Source organism: Zalophus californianus, chromosome 13 (genome assembly GCF_009762305.2).
Source record: "Zalophus californianus isolate mZalCal1 chromosome 13, mZalCal1.pri.v2, whole genome shotgun sequence".
Classification (NCBI taxonomy): Eukaryota; Metazoa; Chordata; class Mammalia; order Carnivora; family Otariidae; genus Zalophus; species Zalophus californianus.
Genome location: NC_045607.1, coordinates 31,442,173 through 31,459,501, shown reverse-complemented (window position 1 = coordinate 31,459,501; position 17,329 = coordinate 31,442,173). Strand labels below are relative to the sequence as shown.

Sequence of the window (17,329 nt, the reverse complement as noted above, 5' to 3'; positions counted from 1 at the left end):
AGAATAGTTAAAATACTGAAAACACTTTAAAATTTGGAAAATGTCTTGGCCCCAGATTACATTTCTTCTTACCGTCTCTTATTTTTTATTTAGGGAAATTATCGTTTCATGAAACTCTTACTTACACGCCGAGCAAACTGGATGCAAAAGGATCTGGAAGAGATGACCCCTTTGCACTTGACCACTCGGCACAAGAGCCCTAAGTGTTTGGCGCTTCTACTGAAGTTTATGGCAGCAGGAGAAGTGGACACACAGGATAAAAACAAGGTAAGGGACTGTCAAGATTGGAGGTAAATGAGAGCAAACTGCAAATGCTTCCTTTTTTTTTTTTTTAAAGATTTTATTTATTTATTTGACACAGAGAGAGGGAACACAAGCAGGGGGAGAGGGAGAGGGAGGAGCAGGCTTCCCGCGGAGCAGGGAGCCCGATGCGGGGCTCGATCCCAGGACCCTGGGATCATGACCTGAGCCAAAGGCAGACGCTTAACGGCTGAGCCACCCAGACGCCTCACAAATGCTTCTTTTTATGATGTGAAACCTCAAGAAGAATTATCACTCATCACTTGGAACATTTCCTCGCCTTCGTACTCCCCAGTGAAATATTTCACTTAAATTAAGTCCTTTAATTCTCCTACCAACCAAGTGTGGTAGGTAGTATCATCTCCTTTTCACCGATGGGAAAACTGAAACTCAGGAAGATTAAATTCTGTTCAAGAACCAAGTGGCAGACCAGAATTCAACCAGGCCTACCCCCAGACCCCAATATTTGATACCTAATAGCAATAGTTAACGTTGGTGCTAGACTTGTGGTGGCCAAATGCCTGGGGCAACATAGGAGGTACATAGTGGTTTAAAAGCCTGGGCTTTAGCATCAGACTCCTTGGGTTTTAATCTAGAGGCCACTACTCAACTCCTTCTGTGCCTTTGGGCAAATTTTCTTAACTCCTCTATGCTTCCATTTTCTCATATGTGAAAAGGGAATGATAGGGTTGTTGAAGATAATGCACATAAATACAGTTTAACACAGTACCCAGTGCATAGTATGCTCTCAGGAAACATTAGCTATAAAATGAATATTATTCATTTCATTTTGGCTCTAACATCTGCTCTGGCATTTGTTGCTGGTGTCCGTGATCCTCCTAGCTCTTGACTTTTACCATCTTGTGCAAGCCGGTCACTGTTTCAATCAACACTTTCATCGTTCTTTACAGGAAAAGAATGTGCTATTCAGTTAGACAAGTACAAAAATCCTCTCCCTTTCCACCAGGCTCCAAATCACGGAGTTGTGCTAACTCCAACACTCCCGCATAATTAAAACTCTTGGGATTAAACCCACTGCGTTCACATCCAGTGGTCCCTTTATTCTCACGGGTTCTTCGTGTCGTTTTCAGGTTTTGTTTAGCTGTTACTCACAGAACCCAGCGTTCTGAAATTAACTTTGACTTTATTTTACAACGACTATAAACATATTATTCCTTACTCACAGCATTTGTAGGCTAATATTTCACTGAAAAAGCACTTTGATCTATCCCCAAAGACCATTAATCACTTGCAAAGCCACAGATGTCTTTAGGCTATGTAATGTCTTCCCCAGTATCTTCTAGGAACTCCCTGCTACCTGCCAGTACTTGTGTATTCTTCTGTCACTGAACAGGGATGGGATGTGATCCAGTCAGACAGATGGAAAACAGATCTGCAAGGTGAAGGAAGGAAGGAAGGAAGGAAGAAAGGAAAGAAAGAAAGAAAGAGAGAGAGAGAGAGAGAGAGAGAGAGAGAGAGAGAGAGAGAGAGAGAGAAAGAAAGAAAGAAAGAAAGAAAGAAAGAAAGAAAGAAAGAAAGAAAGAAAGAAAGAAAGAAAGAAAGAAAGAAAGAAAGAAAGAAAGAAAGAAAAAGAAAGAAAGAAAGAAAGAAAGAAAGAAAAATGTGGCTATAGGAAATTATTTGCTATTATATTTGTGACTGTTTTTGTTCTGTAGTCATTACTAAATCAAGAGTAATGAGTGACCCTTCATATTAAAAGCCTGTAGGTACACTTTCCCCGAATACCACATGTGTCAACATTTAAAATTTTCGATGTAGCAAGTGAGCTTGGTTCCTGCTGTTAAATGATCTGATTCTAGATTGAATTGATGACACTGCTATTCATAAGGGATAATGTACAGTGCAACCATTTCTGTGTTCCCTCAGTAACTCTTCTAATAGGGAGACCAGTCTTACTGTGGTTTATTGATGAGAACGGCAGAGGGGATTTTTTTTTTTATTTTTTTATTGTTATGTTAATCACCATACATTACATCATTAGTTTTTGATGTAGTGTTCCATGATTCATTGTTTGTGCATAACACCCAGTGCTCCACGCAGAATGTGCCCTCTTTAATACCCATCACCAGGCTAACCCTTCCCTCCACCCTCCTCCCCTCTAGAACCCTCAGTTTGTTTTTCAGAGTCCATCGTCTCTCATGGTTCGTCTCCCCCTCTGACTTACTCCCCTTCATTCTTCCCCTCCTGCTATCTTATTCTTTTTCTTTTTTCTTATCATATGTTGCATTATTTGTTTCAGAAGTACAGATCTGTGATTCAACAGTCTTGCACAATTCACAGCGCTCACCATAGCACATACCCTCCCCAATGCCTATCACCCAGCCACCCCATCCCTCCCACCCCCGACCACTCCAGCAACACTCAGTTTGTTTCCTGAGATTAAGAATTCCTCATATCAGTGAGGTCATATGATACATGTCTTTCTCTGATTGACTTATTTCACTCAGCATAACACCCTCCAGTTCCATCCACGTCGTTGCAAATGGCAAGATCTCAGTCCTTTTGATGGCTGCATAATATTCCATTGTGTATATATACCACCTCTTCTTTATCCATTCATCTGTCGATGGACATCTTGGCTTTTTCCACAGTTTGGCTACTGTGGACATTGCTGCTATAAACATTGGGGTGCACGTACCCCTTCGGATCCCTACATTTGTATCTTTGTGGTAAATACCCAGTAGTGCAATTGCTGGATCATATGGTAACTCTATTTTCAACTGTTTGAGGAACCTCCATACTGTTTTCCAGAGGGGTTGCACCAGCTTGCATTCCCACCAACAGTGTAGGAGGGTTCCCCTTTTTCCGCATCCCCTCCAACATCTGTTGTTTCCTGACTTGTTAATTTTAGCCATTCTGACTGGTGTGAGGTGGTATCTCATTGAGGTTTTGATTTGGATTTCCCTGATGCTGAGCGATGTTGAGCACTTTTTCATGTGTCTGTTGGCCATTTGGATGTCTTCTTTGGAAAAATGTCTGTTCATGTCTTCTGCCCATTTCTTGATTGGATCATTTGTTCTTTGGGTGTTGAGTTTGATAAGTTCTTTATAGATTTTGGATACTAGCCCTTTATCTGATATGTCATTTGCAAATATTTTCTCCCATTCTGTCGGTTGTCTTTTGGTTTTGTGGACTGTTTCTTTTGCTGTGCAAAAGCTTTTTATCTTGATGAAATCCCAATAGTTCATTTTTGCCCTGGCTTCCCTTGCCTTTGGCGATGTTTCTAGGAAGAAGTTGCTGCGGCTGAGGTCGAAGAGGTTGCTACCTGTGTTCTCCTTTAGGATTTTGAAGGACTCCTGTCTCACGTTTAGATCTTTCAATCATTTGGAGTCTATTTTTGTGTGTGGTGTAAGGAAATGGTCCAGCTTCATTCTTCTGCATGTGGCTGTCCAATTTTCCCAACACCATTTGTTGAAGAGACTGTCTTTTTTCCATTGGACATTCTTTCCTGCTTTGTCGAAGATGAGTTGACCATAGAGTTGAGGGTCCATTTCTGGGCTCTCGATTCTGTTCCATTGATCTATGTGTCTGTTTTTGTGCCAGTACCATACTGTCTTGATGATGACAGCTTTGTAATAGAGCTGGAAGTCCGGAATTGTGATGCCGCCAGCTTTGCTTTTCTTTTTCAATATTCCTCTGGCTATTCGGGGTCTCTTTTGGTTCCAGACAAATTTTAGGATTATTTGTTCCATTTCTTTGAAAAAAGTGGATGGTATTTTGATGGGGATTGCATTGAATGTGTAGATGCTCTAGGTAGCATTGACATCTTCACAATGTTTGTTCTTCCAGTGCATGAGCATGGAACGTTTTTCCATTTCTTTGTGTCTTCTTCAATTTCTTTCATGAGTATTTTATAGTTTTCTGAGTACAGATCCTTTGCCTCTTTGGTTAGATTTGTTCCTAGGTATCCTATGGTTTTGGGTGCAGTTGTAAATGGGATCGACTCCTTGATTTGTCTCTCTTCTGTCTTGTTGTTGGTGTATAGGAATGCCACTGATTTCTGTACATTGATTTTATATCCTGCTACTTTACTGAATTCCTGTATGAGTTCTAGCAGTTTTGGGGTGGAGTCTTTCGGGTTTTCCAGATAAAGTATCATATCATCTGCAAACAGTGAGACTGACTTCTTCTTTGCCGATTTGGATGCCTTTGATTTCTTTTTGTTGTCTGATTGCTGTGGCTAGGACTTCTAATACTATGTTGAATAGCAGTGGTGAGAGTGGACATCCCTGCTGCGTTCCTGACCTTAGGGGAAAAGCTCTCAGCCTTTCCCCATTGAGAATGATATTCGCTGTAAGTTTTTCATAGACGGCTTTTATGATATTGAGGTATGTACCCTCTATCCCTATACTCTGAAGAGTTTTGATCAAGAAAGGATGCTGTACTTTGTCAAATGCTTTTTCTGCATCTATTGAGAGGATCATATGATTCTTGTTCTTTCTTTTGTTAATGTATTGTATCACGTTGATTGATTGGCAGATGTTGAACCAACCTTGCAGCCCAGGGATAAATCCCACTTGGTCATGGTGAATAATCCTTTTAATGTACTGTTGGATCCTGTTGGCTAGTATTTTGGTGAGAATTTTTGCATCCATGTTCATCAAGGATATTGGTCTGTAATTCTCCTTTTTGATGGGGTCTTTGTCTGGTTTTGGGATCAAGGTAATGGTGGCCTCATAAAGTGAGTTTGGAAGTTTTCCTTCCATTTCTATTTTTTGGAACAGTTTCAGGAGAATAGGTATTAATTCTTCTTTAAATGTCTGATAGAGTTCCCCTGGGAAGCCATCTGGCCCTGGGCTTTTGTTTGTTGGGAGATTTTTGATGACTGCTTCAATTTCATTGGTGGTTATAGGTCTCTTCAGGTTTTCTATTTCTTCCTGGTTCAATTTTGGTAGTTGATACATCTCTAGGAATGCACCCATTTCTTCCAGGTTATGTAATTTGCTGGCATAGAGTTGCTCATCGGCAGAGGGGATTTTAAAGCAATGCCAACAAGTTCATTTTTAGTATATTTTAGTACATTTTATTTATGACAACTTTTTTTTACTAAAGATTTTATTTATTTATTTGCAGAGAGAGACACAGCAAGAGAGGGACACAAGCAGGGGTAGTGGGAGAGGAAGAAGCAGGCTTCCCACTGAGCAGGGAGCCTGATGTGGGGCTCGATCCCAGGACCCCGGGATCATGACCTGAGCCGAAGGCAGACGCCTAACTACTGAGCCACCCAGGCGCCCTGTTTTATTTATTTTTTTAAGTAAGCTCCACACCCCACATGGGGCTTGAACTCATGACCCTGAAATTAAGAGTTGGATGTTCTTCCAACTGAGCCAGCCAGGTGCCCCATCAAGATGTTCCTTTTTAACTTTTACCTAAAATAAAGCAAGTATTGCTGTATCCTCAACATGTATCTTCACATCAGTAGTAGGTATAAGAATTTATCCCGTAAAATTATAGTTAAATTTAAATTTGTACTTTGATGTAAGAAATGGATTCCAGATCCGTGGTTTCCTGTGCATGGATCTTCTTTTTCATAGATATTGAAATTCAAAACATTCCATCAAATTCTTAAGGTACTTGGTGCAATATCAAGGTCGTCACTTACTTTGTTGATAATTATTCATAAACTACTGGGATGCTTTTCTTTTTCTCATTATTACTAATCTCATTGATTAGTACCTGATGACCTAAGTGCCTATCATGATTAAGAGGTCAGATTCTGGACTCAGACTGTCTGGGTTAAAATCTCAATTGGACTGCTAACTACCTTTATGTCCCTGAGCAGATTGCTCATCCTCCTTGTGCTCCATTTTCTCATCAATCACATGCAAAGTCAAGAGGACTTATCTCCCAGGGTTGTCATAATGACTGTCTAAGGTAACATATATAAAGCTCTTACAGCGGTGCCTGTCACACAATAAAAGCTTGGGGAAAGTTTGTTGTGTTGTTACTGTTACTCTTGTTACTGTTGTTTTTTTGAGCCTCTCTGAATTTTGCAGCAAACAGCTCTGCACTGGAGTGCCTACTACAATAACCCTGAGCACGTAAAGCTGCTTATCAAGCATGACTCCAACATTGGGATTCCTGACGTTGAAGGCAAGATCCCACTTCACTGGGCAGCCAACCACAAGGATCCAAGTGCTGTTCACACAGTACGATGCATTCTGGTGAGTACAATGGTGCTGCTAACCTTTCCAAAAAACAATTTTTTATTATGAGATAGCCAGTACACAAAAGCAGATCTACAACACACAAATAAATTATGAAGCAAAAGAAATAACAGCATATGGAAACCCATCACTCAAGAAATAGAACATTTTAGTGCTGCTATTTAAGACCACACAGAATTTCCTATGTGCCAATTTCTTTTTTTCTTTTAAGATTTATTTATTTATTTATTTGAGAGAGAGAGAGAGAGAGAGAGGGGGTGAGCAGAGGGTGAGGGACAGAGTGTCCTAAGCAGACTCCATGCTGAGCGCAGAGCCCGACTGGCGAGCTCAATCTCACAACCCTGAGATCACGATCTGAGATGAAACCAGGAGTCAGAGACTACTGACTGCACCACCCAGGCACCCCTCCTATGTGCCAATTTCCAAATACATTCTCTCCCCCTGTGCCTTGCTTGCCCTGTCCCCCATCAACTACTTTCCTGAATTTGTGTTTATCATCCCCTGACTTTGTTTTATACTTGTGCTTATTAAATACTGCATAGAGATAACATTTGTAAAATACTGGTAAGATATAAAGAATATGGAAACCACAAATACTCATGTACTCATCTCTGAGTTTATCTTTTTTTTTTTTTTTTTGACAAAGAGCATGCGAGCAGGGGCAGGGAGGGGGCAGAGGAAGAGAAAGAATCTTAAGCAGGCTCCACACCCAGCATGGAGCCCGACACAGGGCTCAATCTCAAGACCCTAAGTTCATGACCTGAGCTGAAATCAAGAATCCCACGTTTAACTGACTGAGCCACCCAGGCGCCCCTCATGTCTGAGTTTAAAAATAAGTATGTTACTGTTACCTTTGAAGCTCCCTGGGTACCTCCCAGCACCATTCTATTCTCCCCTTTCTGAGAAGCAGCCACTCTCCTAAATTTCATGTTTATTACTCCTGATTTTCATTATATTTTACCACATATATTTATATTCCTAAACAATATACTATTTCATTTTTAATGTTTTCTAATTTTGTATACATGGAATCACATTGAATGTCTTCTTTTGTAACATGTTTTTCTTGCTCGATATTATGCTAGTGATTTTATCTATGCTGTGTATAACTGTAATATGTTATTTTTTACTGTTATATAGTATTTCCGTTTTATGAACAAGCCATGCAGTATTCAGTTATTCATAGACACTTGGAACTATTTCTAGTTTTTCGCTATTTAAAAATAGTGCGGCTTGGGGCACCTGGGTGGCTCAGATGGTTAAGCATCTGCCTTTGGTTCAGGTCATGATCCCAGGGTCCTGGGATGGAGCCCTGCTCAGCGGGGAGCCTTCTTCTCTCTCTCTCTCTCTCTGCCTCTCCCCCTGCTCATGCTCTCTCTCTCTGTATCTCTGTGTCTCGAATAAATAAAATCTTTAAAAAAAAATAGTGCTGCTTTGGGGTGCCTAGGTGGCCCAGGGGGTTAAGTGTTGGACTCTTGATTTTGGCTCAGGTTATAATCTCAGGGTAGTGAGATTGAGCCCCTGGAGGGGCTGTGCACTCAGCGGGGAGCCTGCTTGAAGATTCTCTCCCTCTGCCCCTCCCCCCATTAGCACTCTGTCTCCCTCTCTCTCTCTCTCTCTCTCTCTCAAATAAATAAATAAATCTTTAAAAAAAATAGTGCTGCTTTGAACTTTTTTTTTTTTTTTAGGTTATCTCTGCAGCCAGCATGGGCTCTACTGACTGAGCTAGCCATGTGCCCCTGAACTTTTTTTTTTTAGCATGTCTAGGATATATATTTAACTGCTTGTTGCAGGTGCATAGAAAGGCAGTTGATATTTTTATTCATTGAAAATGCATCAAAAACAAAAAGCAAAAATGCATCTTACCAACTTATTAACTTTCTTATTAATTTTGAATATTTATCAGTGGATTCTTTGAGGTTCCTAATCACTCCTCACATTCCAGCTTACAAGCTTTGGTAGTCTGATATTTAGTTCTATTTGCTTATAACACACGAATTAGATTTTAGATAAAATTATTTTGTATATGGAATAGTTATTTCTCAACTCTTTCGGGCTATTATTTTGCTTCTTTCTGCCTCTCTTTGTTCCTCTGGAGGAGTCTGTTATTGGTCTAATTGTCATTAATTTATAGATGATCTATCTTTTCTCTCAGGCTGCTTTTAAATTCTTCTCTGTGTGGCATCCTGCAGTCTCACTACAGTGCGTCTAGGGATGGTGCTTTTTAAAAAAATTTTTTTGGTCCTATTTGGTGTATACTCTTATTGCATGTCAGTTCTGGAAAATATATAGCTGTTATCTCTTTAAATATTATCTCTCTTTCATTCTCGATATTCTTGCCTTTAGGGTCCCAGTTACACATATTTTAGACCTTTTCATTTTATTATCTGTGTCTCCTCTCTTCTACATTCTATCGCCTCGTCTCTTTTGCTGTGTTCTGGGTAGTAACAGATGTGCCTTCCGGTAGACCAAGACTTCCCTCCACTGAGTCCACTCTCTCGTTTGCCCTCTTCATTGAGCCTCTAATCCTAGTGATTATATTTTTACATCTAAAAGTTCTTTCAGTTCTAAAAGACTGAACCTGGGAGGTTCAGTCAGTTAAGTGTCTGCCTTTGGCTCAGGTCATGATCCCAGGGTCCTGGGATTGAGCCCTGCATCGGGCTCCCTGCTCAGTGGGGAGCCTGCTTCTCCTTCTGCCTGCCACTCTCCCTGCTTGTGCTTGCTCTCTCTCTCTCTGTGTCAAATAAATAAAATCTTTTAAGAAAATAAAAGTTCTTTTTGTTTTGTTTTGTTTTCATGTCTGCCAGGTCTTTTTGATAGTTTTTGTTCCTTGAATCACTTTTTATTTCATTTTTTATTTTCTTACATGCTTTATAGATAGTTATTTTATATTCTTTATCTGTCAGTTCCATTATCTGAAGTCTTTAGAGGATACTTGTCACTCATAATATCTTATTTCCTCACAGATTTGGCTTTTTTTTTTTTTTTCCCTTGTAAACACATCTTAGTCCTTAGGAGACTCAAAGGCCTAAAATACCACCGTGGTAAAAATCTACTTCTCTTTTTTAAAGTGTGTATAATACCCTTCATGCACTCGTTTTATAAAACAGGATGACTGTACAGGCAGCTCTAAATCTGGGGTGTCTCTTTGGAGAGTTCTCAAATTGGGGCAGGAGGTCTTGCCTTTTGGATATGACCTGATATGGGAAGGAATACGACCTTGCATGAGGCAACTCTTTAGCTGAAGCAATCACAAAAGTCTGACTGTTGAGGGTCATCTACCAGCAGCACTCACAGCAGCTAGGGAAGTGAGTCCTTTATTCTTGAAAGGGGACCTAAGCAGTGGATACACAGGCCTCATAGAAAAATGAGTAAATGTGAACTGTCAATTTAAACAGAATAGCCAATAAACATATGATAAATCCCAACCTCATTCATAAAATAAATACAAATTAAAACATCAGAAAATGCTTTCCACACCTATATGGGAAAAAATGTAGTAAGCTTGATAATACCAAGAGGTGAATTTGTACCAGCATGTGGGGAAATAAAAACTTTTACACATTGTCATGGATGTGTTAGTGTAACCATTTGGAGAGCAGTTTGATAATACCTAGTTAAAAATGTAAATATGAGCTAGAGAAAAATCTCATACATGGGCTACAGGGAGACCTGTAATGGAAGCATGTTCATGCAGCATTATCGTTAATAATGGGGAAAATGTAAATAACCTAACTGTCCCTCGGTAGGAGAATGGATAACTAAATTGTGGTTTAACAAATGAACTAGTATCAACATAAATACCCAAAAGTATAGTGTTGAAAGAAAAAATTGCCAAAGGATATACATAGTATAAACTCAAAGGTGTAAATATTGAAAACATCCATACATAATTTATGTATTGTTTATGGATGCACACATATGTAACAGAAGTACAAAATATACAGCTTTAGCTGAATCCATAGCAGATACAAAAGCACATTAGGCAAGATATTGACACCTATTCAGTCTGGATAATCAGTATTAGTATTTATTGTATCTTTTCTGCATTTTTTAGAGTTAAACATGACAAATTTTTAAAGACTTAGAATGTGTAATTTTTTCTGAATTTACCACTTTGTGCTAAGAATATACAGGTTTAGAAAATTGCTCAGTTAATGCATTTGTCCAGTGTGATTTACTGAGGATTCCATGTGTATCTGAAGTCTCTGGTTCCTTAAAAATAGGATGCTGCTCCCACGGAGTCTTTACTGAACTGGCAAGACTACGAGGGTCGGACACCTCTTCACTTCGCAGTCGCCGATGGGAATGTGACAGTGGTTGATGTCTTGACCTCATACGAAAGCTGCAATATCACATCTTACGATAACTTGTTTCGAACCCCACTGCACTGGGCAGCTTTACTAGGTGAGATAACTGTGAATCAAAGGATCAATGGTAGGAGGAACTACATGAATACCAGAAACTTTCCATGGCTTCCGTTCCCCTGTTAGCATCCACCTCCCATTTAATTATTTTAATTTTTTTTATTTTAATTTTTTTTATTTTTTATTAACATATAATGTATCATTTGTTTCAGGGGTACAGGTCTGTGATTCATCAGTCTTGCACAATTCACAGCGCTCACCATAGCACATACCCTCCCCAGTGTCCATCACCCAGCCACCCCATCCCTCCCACCCCCCTCCACTCCAGCAACCCTCAGTTTGTTTCCTGAGATTAAGAGTCTCTTATGGTTTGTCTCCCTCTCTGGTTTCGTCTTATTTCATTTTTCCCTCCCTTCCCCTATGATCCTCTGTCTTTTTTCTCAAAATCCTCATATCAGTGAGATCATATGATACTTATCTTTCTCTGCTTGACATATTTCGCTTAATTTTTTTTTTTAAGAACAAAGCATTTTTTTTTAAGATTTTATTTATTTATTTAATTGACACAGAGAGAGAGACAGCGAGAGAGGGAACACAAGCAGGGGGAGGGTCAGAGGGAGAAGCAGGCTTCCCGCGGAGCAGGGAGCCCGATGCGGGGCTCGATCCCAGGACCCTGGGATCATGACCTGAGCTGAAGGCAGTCGCTTAACCAACTGAGCCACCCAGGCGCCCCTCGCTTAATTTTTAATTGCTATGTGGCATCTCATACTTAAATCCCTCTGTCGTACACTTAAATTTTAGTAATATAAATATATTCTCTGTTATATATTGGTTTTAATTTCAACATAATGCCTTAACGTGTTTTAATTTTTATTTTAAAAGTAATGCACATTCATCAACAAATGTAAATATAAAATAATCTTTTCACATTCAATACCTGTGTGTTTTGGGAGGGAACTTTAATTTTATGTCTGTGCCAATACTATGATATGTGATTTTTTTTTTCTTCATATTTTCCTGATAAGCCTCTTTCTTAACCTTTTTGGGGACCACTCTGTTAGATGAGAGAGTGTAAATACGTGTATGTGTCTGATTTTTCAGGGGATGCAATCTGAGAGTCTTTCTCTTTTAGTGAAGGAGGTTTACCCATTAATAGTCACTGTTATAAGATATAATTTGGTCTTTTTTCTGCTATTCTGCTCTTTGAGTATTATTGTTGTTTTGGTTTTTTTCTTATTTTGGGGTTTGTTTTTTTTTTCCCATTTCCTTAATGTTTTCTGCCTTTTGGTATATAGATTAGGTTTGTTGTTTTTTGGTTTTGAATTGCCTAATGTTTTAGGAGGGTTTTTAGGTTCTACTAGTGGTTACTTTTAAATTTATCAAAAATGTTTTAAAACATGAGTCAGAGTTAAGAGCAAAACTACAGCTATTGATTTCCACTTAGCATACTTATCACTTTTTTAGTATTTGTTAATATAATCTGAAGTTTTTCCCAATTATTATTATGGACTTTGTTTTTAAATTACATGCTGTGTCTTTCTAAAATACTTTTTGCATTTGCATTCAGTTTTATTGTCAGGTTTGTAATTATTATTTAGATCTCATTTCAGTGTTCAGTTTCATCCCTTTTTCCTTTTCCTCCGCATCCTGGGAGGACTTCACAAGTTTGTCTCCATATCAGTACATTGACTTTTTGTTCCGTAAGTTCTGCTTTCTTTCTGCCTCTCATCGATTGTATTTTAGGTTGTATTTTGATTTCCTTCTCTCATCCAGATTTCTTTGTATCTTGGCTTATTTCCTGTTCACCTCCTTCCATCACCTTTTCATTTCAGATTATGTCCTTCTTAGGATATTCTGTTTCATTTCATAGAGGCCATCTCTTTGCACAAGTCAAGGATGCCAGACAGTTTCCTGAAATTTTCCTCTGGATCCTTCTCTAGATCATTTTCTGAGGTATGCGCTTCATCTTTGTGGTAGTGTTCCTTTTTCCCTGTCCCATGGTATGTTTTCATATTGCCCTTACGGAATTTTCCTCGTTATCTCTCTAACAAGATGGCATGTGTCTCAATAGCTTGCCTGTGATCCTACTTTTCGCCTGTCTCCAGGAACTGCAGCTCGGATCACATGTGGGAGCAGCTAGATGAGCACAACTCCCACTCAGATTCCCTTTTTCTGCCCGGTTTTCATGCAGTGTGCCCTTGTTCTGCTGATGTGGCATCTTCATTGCCTAGGTCCCCACTATGCTAAGGCAGTAGAATGCCTGAAATTCAGGTTTCCCAAATCTGCTATTACTGGGTTTGTTCCTTCTTTGATCCTTCCTAGAGCTCCTCGCTTGTGGAAACCACGCCCTCTCGGATGCGCTGCATATTTCCTCTGCCACCACCTCATCATTCCTGCCACTTGTTTCCTTGCACTTGAAATCACTGCCCAGAAGTGAAAAAAGTGGGGGACGGAGGGTAGAGGGGATTGAGAAGAGGCCGCAGAGATCACGAGAGGATGTATCAGAGTTTGTCCTCCTGAGTAGCAGAGGAGAACAGCGGTGCCACACAACACAACCTGGAGACTGGGGACCGTGATGGCTGTCAGGGGCTGGCTTCCCGCCTGTGTCATAAAGCGAAGCCAGGGAAGGCACTGAGCTGATACCTGATACAGCTTTTTCTCTAGCAATGACAATGACTGTCATTTCCTTTCTAATTGAAGCATTAAGATTTTAGTGTTGTAAGTGTTGCCTTTGTTCTACCTTAGCATAGTATTTTAGTGAGAAGTTAGAAGAGGCTGTCCTGGGGGCTGCTATTCAGAAAACTTCCCTTTAAATAGATTATAAATTAAGTTGTCCTTTGATGTGCTCACTGCCTTGTTGTGTCCGCTTTCAGGCCATGCACAGATTGTCCATCTCCTTTTAGAAAGAAATAAGTCTGGAACCATCCCATCCGACAGCCAAGGAGCAACACCCTTGCACTATGCAGCTCAGAGTAACTTTGCCGTAAGTAAAACATGACAGTTCTCTTTTTTCTTGATTGAATTTTTATTTTGACATCATTATAAATTCATATGCAGTCGCAGGAAATAAAAGAGCAAGATCCCATGTACCCGTCACCCGGTTTACCCCAATGGGAACATCTTGCAAAAGTATGAAACAATATCATAAACAGGAAATTGGCATTCCTGCAATCCACTGATCTTATCCAAATTTCAGTTTTACACATACTCATTTCTGTGTTTGTGTCGCAATTATATTTTAACAGTTGCTCACACTGTTAACTCTGGCTGTGATGCGAGGGATAGTCTTCGTCTTTGTAAAGTTGTTAGTCATGGGAAATTTTAAGACCATTTTTACATTAACTGTTCAGTGTAACATTTTGTTCTGTGTAAGTACATTTCCTCTTCTGGTTCATTTTATGGCACTAAGGTTTTATATGCACTGTGTTCAGCCATCTGTAATTGTCCTGAAAGCAATATGGCAAAGCCTTAGAACGGGTCCAACTTTGCCTGGGACCCTGACTCCACTCTCTGCTGGCTGGATGACCTGGCACAAGTTTCTTTAGCTCTTGAGTCTTAGTTTCTTCGTATGTAAAACGAGGATAACTATACCTTTTCCTTCAGGATTGTTGTAAGAATTAGAGAAAACTTGTAACCAGTGCCTAGTGTAGTTCTTGGTATAGAGCAGGTCCGCAAGAAATGCCACACATTCTTACTATTGCTAATGCTAATAATTTTGTGCATTATACAGCTGAGAAAGCAAAAATATGAATTATTATTTCCAAAGATATTGAATATTATTGCTAATTCTTCCCTTGGCACCCTTTGTGGTTTACAGAGCATTTTCTCATCCATTGTGTCACTCAGTCTAGCCAGCAACATAATAACAGCTGGGCTGCTTCAGCTTTCTGAGGAAGTGGCCACCAAGAACTAGAGACTCATCCAAAGAGGCACACGTCAAAGCAGTCAAGAGTTGATTTTACTGCCTTCTACGTGCGTGTGTGTAGTAAAAATTTTGGTTTCATTAAATTATAAGAATGCTATCATCAGCAGAGCATAATTCCATCTTCCTGACCTCCCCAGTGCATCACTGAATACATTGAAGCAATCTGAGAAGACTGCTAAAATATCTTATTTTTCCACCTTTGTTTCTCTCTATTACTCAGAGCAACTATAACTATGGTCCTTCCTTCTTGGCATTTCTAAAACTTTATTACCTAAACTTTTGGTAAGCCATTCTCTTCTACAGTGTCCTATCATTCTATTATCTCAGACCCTTTCTTGCTCCAGATAGATAAGAAATTCACTGGCCCGGCCTAATCAACCTGTGCAAATCAGAATTCAATTCATACTTCGATACAAGCCTGTGAGAGGACATGGTATCCCTAATTTACAGAGGAAGAAACCAAGGTTTCAAGAGATTAAATGACTTGCCCAAGATCTTGAACTCAAGTCTTAGACTCCAAATTTAACACGTGCACAGATACTAACAATTAAGTGACTAAGGCTATTGGGAGTAAGAAGGAATGGCAGAACATTATGCTTATTCAAAGAAATACTTGCTCTGAATAATCTGCCGATTACAGAGATGATTTTCCAATAATTCTGCAAATCTTCTAAGTTCAGTTTCAAGCCCCTTGATCTTCTTGGACTCTGTTCACTCACAAGAGGCTGTCATTCCCTGTTTAGAAAACAGCAGCAAGACCCACAAAACCTCTGCAAACATTCATCATTAAGAAAACATACCCAACAAAGACATGTTTACAAATTAGTAAAAAGAAAGCAAACCAAAACATTACCAACATTTTTTTAATATAAACTGTTATTTATTAAATTATGATAACGTTTCTATCATAATCAACAAGTACAATGTAGTGGATACTATTAGTTATCAACTTTTAAAATCCATTCGCTTATCCCAATCTAGCATGTACTAGGCATACACCCTAGATCCCAGGAGCATGACCCTATAATGCCTCAGCAGCTCAACAATGAGTTTTAAGACTAGGAAGCAATGTGTGCAGTGGAAAAGTGCTGTGATTGAGCTCTGGGTTCTACTCCTATATCTGCCACCAATGTTTGTATGACCTTGAACCTAAATTTGTTCATCTGGAAAATGAAGGGTTGCATTAGGTGAGCCCTCAAATTTCTTCTTGCTTTAGAGTATTGAGCATCAATACTTTATACATTTTTGGCCAGCTCACAGCCTCCAGAATTTTTCTTTTCCTGAATCTGTTTTACTTCCATTCAAGTAGAAGTTACCATGATCTCCCTAAAAGTTTGTAAGCATCTGAGGCTCAAAGAAAGAAACAATTTAAAATGTTGTGACTATTAGCTCCCATTAAAATTGTTAGGCGCTGTTATCAATAGCCAAATTATGGAAGGAGCCCAAGTGTCTATCGACTGATGAATGGATAAAGAAGATGTGGCATATATGTGACAGAATATTACTCAGCCATAAAAATTAATGAAATCTTGCCACTTGCAACAACATGGATGGAGCTAGAGAGTATTATGCTAAGTGAAACAAGTCAGTCAGAGAAAGACAAATACCATATGATTTCACTCATGTAGAATTTAAGAAACAAAACATATGAACATGGGGGAAAAAAAAGAGAGAGAGAGACAAACCATAAAACAGACTCTTAACATAGAGAATAAACTGAGGGGTACCAGAGGAGAGGTGGGGGGAAGGATGGGCTAAATGAGTGATGGGCATTAAGGAGGGCGCTTGTTATGATGAGCACCGGGTGTTGTATATAAATGATGAATCACTAAAGTCTACTGAAACTAATATTATACTCTATGTTAAGTAACTGGAATGTAAATAAAAACTTGAAACTAAAAAAAATAATAAAATAAAGAAATAAAATTGTCAGGCACTATTAGAATTATTGTGGGGTCCGAATTTTTGTGTGATTCCATAGAGGAAGGACCTTGCGTATAGGAATTGCTAAATAAATATTTGTTTAAATGAATTGAACACTGTATTTCTCAGTAGCCACACATCATTATTAATAATAATGCAATAAATGCATTAAATAAATAATTAAATTTATAATAATGTAATAAATGCATTAAATTTTTTTAAATAATAGTAACAAAACCACAACAAGAGAATGTATTAACCACTTCTATAGGTATGGCTGAGTATACAGGTCACTGCATATAAAATGTCCAAGAAAACCTAAACTTTAATGTTGCTCATGACACCGAATACTTGTTAGTTTAACTGTCACTTATCTATCAAAGAGTGACCTATGAAATTTTAAAACTTGGTTGAGGATGATCATTCTCAATTATGAGGATGTTGAATGAGGGAGCTAAGTTAGGTTATGTGTTTGGAAACTAAACACATAGGAAACTAAAACTAATATATAAAAAAAGAGGATTGTTACTTTCAGTGGAAATTGTAGTTTCATTAGTCATAAAAAGATAATTTCATTTGATTCAAAATCAGGGGGAAAATACTTTGTGTCTTAGCAGAAGTCACAT

General features: G+C 38.9%; 1 protein-coding gene across 4 annotated transcripts in view; it reads left to right on the top strand.

Moving 5' to 3' along the window:
- Window positions 1–17,329, top strand: part of INVS (inversin) — a 161,885-nt gene that overhangs the window by 76,719 nt on the left and 67,837 nt on the right. For 3 of the 4 annotated variants that reach the window (XM_027615153.2, XM_027615150.2, XM_027615151.2), the window contains exons 4-7: window positions 94–267; window positions 6,318–6,485; window positions 10,715–10,895; window positions 13,729–13,838. In XM_027615153.2, the coding sequence (XP_027470954.1) occupies window positions 94–267; window positions 6,318–6,485; window positions 10,715–10,895; window positions 13,729–13,838 (633 nt within the window). Of the gene's footprint in view, window positions 1–93; window positions 268–6,317; window positions 6,486–10,714; window positions 10,896–13,728; window positions 13,839–17,329 lie in introns of those variants that run through there. The other variant, XM_027615154.2, reaches the window with a different exon arrangement.